General features: G+C 39.8%; 1 protein-coding gene across 1 annotated transcript; it reads right to left on the minus strand.

The window, feature by feature from the left end:
• Positions 1–111: 111 nt before the first annotated feature.
• Positions 112–11,386, minus strand: LOC125298230 (polymeric immunoglobulin receptor-like). The gene is made up of 8 exons (XM_048248936.1): positions 11,301–11,386; positions 9,394–9,696; positions 8,905–9,228; positions 5,011–5,310; positions 4,556–4,876; positions 1,701–1,829; positions 1,492–1,526; positions 112–814 (listed from the first exon to the last, which is right to left on the minus strand). Exons 1-8 carry the CDS (start codon positions 11,305–11,307, stop codon positions 242–244), a joined length of 1,992 nt encoding a protein of 663 aa, XP_048104893.1. The 5' UTR covers positions 11,308–11,386; the 3' UTR covers positions 112–241.
• Between the last annotated feature and the right edge of the window lie 438 nt (positions 11,387–11,824).

The raw sequence follows: 11,824 nt of genomic DNA on the forward strand, positions 1-11,824 counted from the left end.
CAGCTGGGTGTTGTTACAATTGCGGCGCACGAGTGTATTTGACCGGCATAAAATCGGCATGTCTCAGACTGACCGGCCGGTCGCCGGTCATGGCCGATCACGTGAAAATCGGCCGATTCCGGTCACCAGCCGATCTATCGGTGCATCTCTTACAGAAACCATATTTATTTGAGTACTTGTTGGACTACAGACCACAGAATAGTCAGTATCATCAGAAGTATGTGTGGGTGAATCAGGGGTTTTACACCGTGTCCTCATTGGTGTATTTGGGTTCCTGATTAGCTGGGTTTGTGGCGTCTGGATTATCAGCGCATGGTGTGGGGATGCCACTAGGATTAATGGGACATTGTGCAGTAGTATAGACAGTGCTCACTGTACTATCAATTTCATCAGTACCAGTGCTAAGGTGTGTGTCAGCAGAAGTGTGTATTGGTGACTGGATGCCACTAGGATTATTAGGTATTTGTGCAGTGGCATAGACGGTGTTGATTGTTTTATCTGTTTCATCAGAACCAGTATTAAAGTGTGTGTCAGCCGAAGTGTGTATCGGTGACTGGATGTTTAAGTATGTGGAGACATCACCAGGGATTGTGGGTAATTCAACGGTGGCATAGACAGTGCTGATCTGGGTGTGAGATGTCTTGGGGAGAAGGTGGAGGCCTGTATCATCAGGAAGGTTTGGGGGTGACTGGATAGTGTAGTACGTAGGGTCACCTGCATTGTCTACCTTGGTATAGTTGCATCTTGAAGTCAGAGGAGGGGGAGGAGTACCAATGTCCTCAATCTCCTCATAAATACCATCTGGGTCCGGATTCTGACAGAGATAAATGAACGAAGACAAACCACAGCACATTACTGTTGTGTGGGCATCAACATGTAAAACATAATCATGTTTTTTTTTTTTTTTAACCTTTAATGCCCTTTGCAGATTAAGCAATTTTTTTTATCTTCGACGATGGTCTTTTACGATTGACCATGTCAGACTAGAAATTAAGAGAACACCAAATGTTGGAGCCACATTACAAGATCATGTAGTCTAGCTATTGTAGCCTTCCTGTCTCGTCAACATGAGAGCAGTAGGAGATTATCCAAAACAAAAAAATCTGACATGCTAGACTTTTGGTTAAGGAGTTGTGGAACAGTCACAGACAATAAATCGTGGGTCATTGAACATGCCACATACTCCGTCTGTGTCGGTCCCAATTTTTCCTATTAGGGCAGGACATTGTAAATGTGTCGGCTACGGCAAAATTGAGCTGAAATCATGTAGTCTGCATAGGGCTACCAATATTGGCAATAACAACAGCAAGTCTTTATTAGAACAATAACTATAAATATTTACAAACCATGACTCTAAAAAGGATTAACTTTAGAGATTAAGTGTACTGACCTCTAAATCTTTACAGATTAGGTGTCCTCACCTCTGTTTTATAGTAAATTTACAAACCAAGACTCTAAAAAGGATTAACTTTACATATTAGGTGTACTCACCTCTGCTTTATAGTAAATAAATGTGCCTGACCTGTCTGATAAAAAAAAATATATACATATATTATTTGATGTTGTCCCACTCCTTTTGAGTGTATGTATGTGTCTGCATACACAGTATATGTTTTGATATGTGTGTGTGTCAAAAGTGTGAATGTGTGTGGTTATACATGTGTGTACGTGTGTGTGTGTGGTAGGGTGTCAAAACCTACCATGCTTCCTGCTCTGTGTGTAACACAGGAAGAATGTGACTGCTAACACCAGTGCTACTATCACCATGACTACTATCACTATGGCTACCATGACTACAGGGGTCTTCATGTCCTCAACATGGGCTTTTTCTGTGGAAACAGCACAGATATATGATTGTGCATGGCAAGCTGGTTATAGCAACTTGCTTATCATATCCATCCTAATAGTAACTGCCTACATATGTTGGTAACACTTTACTTGACGGGTGAGTTTATAACACATTCGTAGCAGCTGTCATAAACTGCAAATAAAGCATTCATGACTGTTTCATGAGACACGACTCAACATTCATACCAAATATTTCATGAATGTGGAAGACATAACAACAACAACGTTTCAAAATAAAAATCCAACAATCGTAACGCAGCATTCAACTGCCCTTCTGATTGAAGAATGCCATTCAGTTGTAGATGCTTGTAAATTGCGGTAGAGGGCGGAGAAAAGTTAGTTACCAGATGAACTGCTGGTTTGATAAATACTGCGCACAATGAGGAACCACAATGTGCCCTAATACTGAACTTGCATAAACAGACGCAACGCAAACTGCACAAGTGTTAGTAAATCTACCCTAGAGTCTTCGTAATATATATCAGAACATTCTGGTTTCAGTAAACCAAGGTTATGTTCATAGACTTAAGAAAATGTTTGTATACTGACACATTTAGAGATATGCTCGTAGCTTTCATGAGTCTTAGCTTCCTGGTTTAATAGGCTATCACCTAGCGTGTATCATGGTGGTCCTCCAAACAAGGTATCACGGAAATGGGGTTTAGGCAAATGAGGGTATATAAAGATCACGTAGTAGCTTGGACCGAATAACCTATGGTTGAGACCGAGACACGTGTAGCTTGGGGCACAGCATTCGCTAGCTACACGCTGTTACAAAAGAATGTTGGCCCGCCCTAAACAAGCTTTGCTGCTACTGTACCAGTTGACAGAATTACAACGGCAACAGCTGAGGAAGAAGAGGAGAGTGAAGAACACTGTGGTTGTCCTTTGAAAAGAAAAAGATCTCTTTCTGCCACGGGGTCTCCTGTATCCTGTTCTACAATACACTGGGAAGATATACCACTGCACCCAGTGAGGCAGCGTTTTCATACAGGAAAGATGTCATACCACTGTCCTCAACGTGGCAAGAGTTTGACTAAAGAGTGAAAGAACAACTGTGGATATGCATGTTTTATTGTCTACCTTGCGCCTTGCAAGGACACAATTGCTAGGACAGAATAGGCACTTACAAAGCTCGAAGTATAAAAGATGCACTCTTCGAGATATGAGCTAGCAACAGATGTCTGGGCCCCATACTAGAATCCAATATACCAGAAACTTGCCTGGGCTCTGTACTAAAATTCCATATACCATAAATTATATATATATATATATATATATATAAATGGCTAATGCAGTGTTCTATGTCACCGGGATATAATTGGATATAATTAGAGATGCATTTCCACAAAGATACGTGAATGTGACCTTGGCACACCAACAGTGAAACCTCAAATTAGTCCATCCACTAATGTGGACACTTTGCTTTAGGCAATACGTAGCAAGTCAAAATTACAATAGTAAAGCTACAGTACTGACCCAATAGCTTAATCCAAACTTTAATTTTCAGAGATTATGTGCTAATGTTTAGGGCTGGGATAAACTATTAACGATCGGTGCATCGATTAATCTAACGATTCATTTTTTCAGTTGGATTCGATTTCTATTCGATTATCTCCCCATTAATTGACTAATAGCAGCTTATACATGTTGATTTACATATTTGAATGAAAAAAACATGAATTCCTTAACATTGCAATATATGTTTATTGCGCTTAAAATTCCAAAATAAAAGACTATACAAGTGCTAAGTAATGCATTCTTAGTCAGAGGTAGCATTCAATAAAGTTCAGCAGTGAATTGGTCTAATTGAGTGCTTGTCACTTTAAAACGTTCGTGAGGGAATCCTTGCAATTGTAACATTAACAGAGTTAAAAGGCTGCTGATGTGGGGATGCAATTCATAACGTAGTTAGTTTAAACAAACAACAGTTCGTACTTCTCCTTGGGACAAGCACTTTTGAGTCTTGGAAAACACTTTTCCATTTACATCGGGATTTTGCAAACAGTTCAGTGTCAGAGTCAATAAAATGAGCCCTGCATGAGTAACGAAATTGACAAGCAACTGCAAGTAAGCATGCTAAACTTGACATCCAAACAGTATTCTAACGTTAGCTTTGAGATACTGCTTGATTGCATAACTTAACTTAGTTCAGTCAACTCAATTTACTATGTTGTGATAAGACCTTAGCTGAGTTAACTTTAATGCAGCAGGTTTTTGAGTTTTGAACAAATTTGCGCAGCATAGTCTCGATGGTAAGTGGATTTAATAGCAATTTAGCCCGCCGTGTTCTATGCAATGCTTCTATGTGGCAACAACAATCCTTCAACAATCGTGAATATTTTGTTAAATGCACTCGTATGCAGAGGAGGGGCAGCGGGCTCTTTACCAGAGAGAGCGGGTGGGGCAAGGAAAGGCTTAGTGCGTAAAAAGCACAGCTCAATGAAAGGATTTTATCTTATCTTTAATTTAAATAGTACAACATAGAACATCAATGTGTGGTGGCCGGTTTTGATTTCGTGCCGCCCAGCGATAGATTAGTCAACGTATGGGAAACACTGAAGGTGTAAAATTATTTAGTGGCACACGTTATGTTTGACACATTGATGTGCATATTTTGCGTCGACGTCATCGATTACGTCAACGCGTTGTCCCAGCCCTACTAATGTTCTTTGAAAACTACGTAATATGAATAAGTAACTCTCACCTGTGATCTGTAGATTCACCTGTCCGGTCAAAGCTACATTATTCTCACTAGTTCTCACTCCGCACCAGTAGATTCCAGCATCCTCCCTCTTCAGGTCATGGATAGTCACAGTAAAAACGTTTGCAGTTTTGTTGTCAGACAGAGAATACTTTCTATTCTTCGGCAAAGGCTTTGAAACGATCCAATCCAACTCAATGAATGCCTCATGTTGCTTACAGAAGTGCTTTACGTTTGTTTTTGCTACTTCGGGGTACTTGCACTGAATCTCTATATGTCCTCCCTCATGTCCAGTAGTTGTATTAGGTGATTCACAGCAGCCACCTGTCAAACATTCACATAGTGACTGGGTCCATATTTCAAAGACCTAAATGCCACCTTCCCACAATGTAAACAATATTCAAAGCTCATTGAACAAGAAATGCCATTGCTTTCAAATATAAACTAAAACACATTACCTTCTTTTATATTCAAGTTGAATGCTGTATGCATTTCTTCATCTTCAACAGCACAGTGATATATCCCGGCATCCTTTGAGGTGAGGTTTGTGAGCAGAACTGTTAGATGGTCCTCCTGAACATTTTCATACTGGAGGAACCTGCTGTCAGTACCATTTGTGAAGCGGTAGTGAGGGCAGGTTGTAGAATTGCCTTTGCAGAAGAATCTCTTCTTGTGTTTACGCTTGTTATTAAATTTGCAAAGAATTGCAATGCCTCCCGTATTAAATCCTCTCAGAGTCACTGGACCCTTTTGTTTTTCTGTAATGAGGAAACAGAATGAGTTTACAGTGAAATAAAACAAATAAAACAATCTGAAACATTTACTCAAAAATAGCATAACATGTCTGACATTCAAGTAAGCCTAACACTGACAGAATATAATAATTGCTGACAGCACTGACAGCAATAATTACTAATCTACAGTTATTACATGGCCCTTCATAATTCTGCAGAATGCTCCATTCACTTGAGTGGGCCAGCCCAACGTTCGGAGGTCTGATAATTCTCGATAACAGACTGTTGGTAAGTATAACAGACCACTGTCAAGGAAAATGGGTTTTGTGCTTCTAATTAATGTCTTTCATATCACTCCACAAAAACAATGTTTGATTGAAGTTCAGTGTGTGTAGCAAACTATTTGTTTCTCAGCAAAAGCCACCATGAAACAGTAACAAATAGGCAGAGGTGGAAAAAGTATGAAAATATTGTACTCAAGTAAAAGTACCAATACCTTGATGAAATATTACTCAAGTACAAGTTCAAATACCGATCTGAAAATGTACTCAAGTAAAAAAGTAAAAAGTAGTTAATTTAAAATGTACTTTTAAGTAAAAGTTACTTAGTTACTTTTTTTTTTGGGGGTGGGTACCAGAACAACCAGTTTTACCAAAGACTTTCTAATGAGGAGATACAGCACTCAAAAAATCCTCCATAGTAAGTATGGGGCCAAACGCCAATATGGCAGTTGTCTACACATCATATGTCTACACATATCACAACCCTTCCATGCAAAACGTCGACATGTGACATTGAGCCAATCATGTGGTGTGTTGTAAAATACATTGAGCCAATCATGTGGTGTGCTGTGAAGACATCGTGCCAATCATCTGTTGTGATCTCGCTGCTGGAGCAAGATTGGTGTAGTGAAGCCTTTACGCTCACGCATTTCTGCTGAAATAGATGCACGATAAGTGTTGCAATATGGCCGCCCGAGGGCCGGAGTTCTCCTTTAAGTTTGAGCAGTAGTTGATTTTCAAAGTTAGTTGCACTCATCCTTGGGTCGCTTTGCAGTGAACCATAATCCAGCACAACTGAAAAGCCCCTCACAGGCAGCTGAGGCAGGCAGGCCAATATTGAGTTGCAGAGAGTTTTTTTTATATTTGGAAACGAGCAGAAGGTTCAGCAGATTAAAGGGCGTCGTACTGGAGGGGAAAGTGGGAAGTATAGGGCCCCAATGGAGGAGAGGGCCCGTGAAAAGTGGAATACAGGGGGCACAACATTTTCACCAGGCATTAGTAATAACTCAGGTAATCCACACATAAAAAATCCAAACAACTCCATAAGTAGAGTCATGTAATGAAGTGGAATAACAAAGGGGGAAAGTATTGAACACGCTAAGAAAAAGCACTAAGGCAAGGAAAGGGAAGGAACGAGCTGGAATCTGTATAGAGAGTAGTTATCCTTTCTATCTGTGCAAATTAATATAAGCTTGGTTAGTAGCCTAAATATTAATGGGCTAGGTTTTTCATTACCAAGGTGTCACACAAGAAACATTTCATGATGGATAAAAGCAAAAAGCTCTCCCAAGACCTTTGCAACCTTATTGTTGCAAAACATACATATCAATGAAACTGGTTACAAATGCATTTCAAAACATCAGAATCTTCCAGTAAGCAGCATGGGAGCCATTATCTGCAAGTGGAAGAAACATCACTGCATCATCAACCTGCCATGCACAGGATCTCGCAATATTTCTGACCAGGGAGTCAGAAGGATAGTCAATTCCAAGAGCCAAGAACCACTCGGAGAAAGCTCCAGAAAGACTTGAAGGCAGCCAATTCAATTAAATAGTTCTGGAAGTAACTAAAGATCAGGATTCACAAGAGGGACCCCTGGAATCTGTTTAGAACAATGGGCCAAAATCACTAATAAGTTTTGTCATATAGGAAATGTCTTGAAGCTGCCTTTACAAACAAAGGCTTTTCCACAAAGTATTGAAGAAATTTCAGTAGGCACAAATACTTTTTTTCCTGTGTCATTCCACTTTAATACATAAAACTCTTATGTTTGGATTTTTTATATGTGTGTTAATATAATGTGTGGTGAAAATTTCGAATAGACTCACTGGAAGTTTAGGCTAGTTACTGAAAAAACAATTAAGCGTTCAATACTTATTTCCACCATATATTTATTTTACCTGAATATTTTAACTTCCAAATTAAATGTCAAAATGAATGTCAGACGAAATTTAAAGTTTGACTGACTGGATTTTGTATACAAAACATAGTGAAAACGGTGTAAGGTCACTCTCACTCTCCCTTGCTAAAGAGCTAAATGGTTTAGTCCGCCTGCACCATTCATAAGGTAGTCTATCTTTTGTTTATTTAGTTGAGCATCGCTAGTAGTGGACCGCTAATTGTTTTGCTGCTGGTGCAATGTCTTTCTCCAAGAAAGCCAAGTCAGGTTACTAAAAACAAAGGCCAAAACAGGAAAAAGAGAGACATCAAAATGAGGGGAAACAACAACTGCTAATAAACTTCTTTCCAAAGAAAGGTGAGCACAAGCGTCAAAACACTAAATCCCATGATGTTTGCTTAAATATCTCAGCAATCATTAGTGCTAAAATGAACTGAGACAACCCGATTGGAATAGTGGAAAATACACTTTCATAGGTTAGGCTAATCTGATGCATCTCGTGATCCAGCTCCATCACTTTCAGAAAGACTGCATGGCGCCAGCTTGATTCATGTCCTGTTGTAGGCTACACGCTGATCATTATCACTAGGCTTGTGGTTTAGGGCGCAATTTTTTTTCTCTCCCTTTCCGTTTTCGTCAGTCTCAACTTTTTTTTTTTTTTTACTCAAGTAACGGATGGGATTTTTGATGTAGCGAAGTACAATACTTCACTCAAAATGTAATCAAGTAAAATTTAAAATACCGATTTTATAAACTACTTAAAAAATACAAAATACACACAAAAACTACTCAATACAGTAACGTGAGTAAATGTATTTCGTTACTTTCCACCTCTGCAAATAGGCTATGTAGGTCATATCGTCATATATGACCTACATACATGAAGAGTCATATCGTGGGGAGTTTATTGTTTCGCTTTGGCAAGTAGCTGTGTAATAAGCGGGATAATGTATAGATCGCCGGTCATTTTCGGGAAATAGGTCCCTTCAGGTCGGAACAAGTCCGGTTCGCCCTGTCTGGACCTATTTCCCGAGAATGACCAGCGTTCTATACATTATCCTAGCCTGGCTAACGTCAGACCTCATCTCATTGAGATGGGGTCTGGGAACTAGACATTCATTTTCTTGTATTTGAAACGTGGTTTACGAATGCCCAGAGCTGTTTATTGGGCGCTACGAATGTCTATCAAATGCGTCTGTACGTAGCTCATAACGGCTTCTAGCAGCATGAATAAAATCGCTTGCAGAATGCAGCATGGGAAAACCCAGGCTAACATTATCCCTTACTTGAATCCAAACTGTGTTAAAGGTTAAGTTACGACTTAAGTTGTGTCTAAAGTTAAGTGAAAATAACATACTAATGTTTAAATAATATATATTTGCTTTGTTGCTAACATTGTAAAATCTTCATATTTATTCATATCTGCCTGAATCTCACCTGTGATCTGTAAATTCACCTGGCTGGTCAAAGCCACATCTTCTGTACCGGTTCTCACTCCGCACCAGTAGATTCCAGCATCCTTTTTCTCCAGCTCATAAATAGTCACAGAAAAAAGGTTTGCACTTCTGTTGTCAGACAGGGAATACTTTTGTTCTGTATCTGATGGTTTTGACTCTATTAGATTTGTCTCAATAACATCATTTTGTTGCTTACAGAAGTGCTTGGTATTGTCTCTATTTTCTGCAGCAGAGTACTTGCACTGAATGTTGATATTCTGTCCCTCAAGACCAGTTCTAAAAAACGGTGTGTCACAGCAGTCACCTGTAAATGTAAATAAATGTAAATGTAAACATCCATAACGTTTTCAGATCTATCGTCAGTCTCTTTCTTTTCTTTTATCCAGTCATTTTAAACATAATATAATTGTGAAATCTAATTCAATTAGAACTCATATGGCATTGAAATACATAGTTACATAAATATTACCTGATTTTACATTCAAAGTGATTTTATCATCTAAGCGTCCATCTTCGATCCCACAGTGATAAGTCCCACTGTCCTCTGAGGTGAGGTTTTTGATGAGAATGGTTAAATAGTCCCTGCGAGCGTTCTCATACTGGATGACTCTGCTGTCGTTGTGGGCTAGCCGATTGTAAGGGCATGTTGAAGCTTCACCTTTGCATAAGTACTTCTGTTTTTCTCTATGTGTGTCACCAAATTGGCAGAAAATTAGTATTCCCCCATTGACATAAGCTTTCAGCGTTCTACTTTTTGCACTTCTTCCTGGTACTAAAACAGACAAAGAGAAGAGAAAAGAGCTAGAGTCACAAAGAGTCATGAAGAGAGCCCGAGCAGCATGGATGCACTTGTGCAGAAGTCAACAGAGCATGAACCAAAACATTACGTTCTCAAAGCAAGAAGCTGCCCATATTCACTAGCATTGATTTCATGTGTGTATCATTTACCTGAAATAAGGCACAGAGCGAAAAATAAGATCCCCTTCATTCTGAATGAGCATATCATCCTGTGACCTTGTTTATCGTTTGTCGACACAAGTTGGTTTAGGTAGCGCATGTGCTGCTGGCAATGTGGGTGGCTTTCTTCCTGTTAGCGTGTGACTTTACCTCATGATGCATTCTGGCCTAAAAAAACACTTTTCAGTCATCGCTGTAATCCCCCTTTCATACAGCACTAGCAGCATTAACCCCTCGTTGCCCACTACTTTACACAGCAAACTCAGATCAACGAGGCCTGTACAGTACCTAGAAAAGCCAATCAGGTTAGCAGGTCTTGTGATTGTGACTGAACAATGACTATCATTACATAACAGAGATAACCATCATTTTCTACACTCTTTGTCAACTCTCACAGTGGTCGCTGAACAACCTTTGAAAAGATGCAGTTTCCATTTATAGCAGCCAACCTGTGCCTTTGGGACCAGATATGATTTCATGATGAAGTCCTTTTTAAAATAGGTTTTGATTGACTTTATGCATATGTAATAAAACATAAAAGGGGGTGGTGGCTTAGAGACGGTTGTGTCAGAGAGGCTGTGGCTTAGAGACGGTTGTGTCAGAGAGGCTGTGACTCTAGCCTCTTCCTCTGTAAGCGCTGAATAAAGTCTGCAGTCTGGGTCTGCAGGTCCCAACAGCAACATGCTAACCAGCAGTGAAATAGGCTACTCAACGTGAGAAAAACTAAATAGAGTACCATGACGGCAGTGTCACTGGATCTAAACCAAAGATTCTACAGCGGAGCGCTCTAGAATCTTTGATCTAAAGTTTAAACCAACTTTCGAAGTGGCTTCATATCAATGAATGTAGACATGTTGTTTTTTGCCTCAAAAATAAAGCCACGACACGTCTGTGAATTTAAGGATTTTAACCGCATGCTGTGAAGTTACATGCATGTCTCTTTTATGGAGGAAGCCCATGCTAAAACAATGTTGGTATGAATATGTAGTAGTGTGTGATTCCAACTGTGTAAAAAAATATACTAACGTCTTGGAAGCGTTGAAAAATTATTTAAATAGATTAAGAGAGTCACCGCTATGGTGAATATAATGGCTGGATTGATTTGTTTAGATCCAGTGAAATTGCTGCCTTGACAACGCTATGTCATGGCTCCAGTGCTCTATACATGCACAGTGTCCAAAGTATATTTTCTCTGCTTAATTAATAGGATTTTTGAATTTCCATGGTTTGACAGGGGAATGCATGGTACTGCTGGTTGAGCATGCACACCTGCAACCTGCACACACTCTCTATCTTTCACACACACACACACACACACACTCACACACTAACATCCAGGCGCATTAATACACATACATAAGACTCTCCCCACTGTTGGACAAGTCACTCAGGAAGAGTAATATGTTGTCGATTACTTACCGTACATATTTAGATAGTTTAGCTTCCTGAAACAAACAATATTGTCTAAATATAGTGCTTCCTATTTGAGCTACACAGGCTGTTAGTCGAGTCCTAATAGCAAGACATGAACCTAACGTTTCTGACGTAAATCACAGACCCAAAACCACAGCGTTTCCTGGAGACGGTATGATGCCAGCGCAGCCTCACGCTATGTTGCACAGACCGAGAGGAGAGGAAGTGAGATAGGGAGTCATTTTGCAAATGACCAAAAGCACACACACACACATGCATGCACAAATAGAGGAGGGAGATAAAGAGATTGTTTCTAATGTCCAAATGCTGACACACAGGTGTTCCGGCGGCACAGGGGACGTTGGGGATATTTCCCCTGCTGTGCTGAAGAGGTGGCCGTCGTCCCCCTCACATTTGATAAGGGAAAAAAGCCTGGTATAGGCTGAATAAATAATAATCTATAGGTTTACGCTAGATATGTAAAACTCCCCATTAACAGCATCACATCACAAACAACAGCCATCTGCAAA

Source organism: Alosa alosa, chromosome 7, assembly GCF_017589495.1.
Source record: "Alosa alosa isolate M-15738 ecotype Scorff River chromosome 7, AALO_Geno_1.1, whole genome shotgun sequence".
Taxonomy (NCBI): Eukaryota; Metazoa; Chordata; class Actinopteri; order Clupeiformes; family Clupeidae; genus Alosa; species Alosa alosa.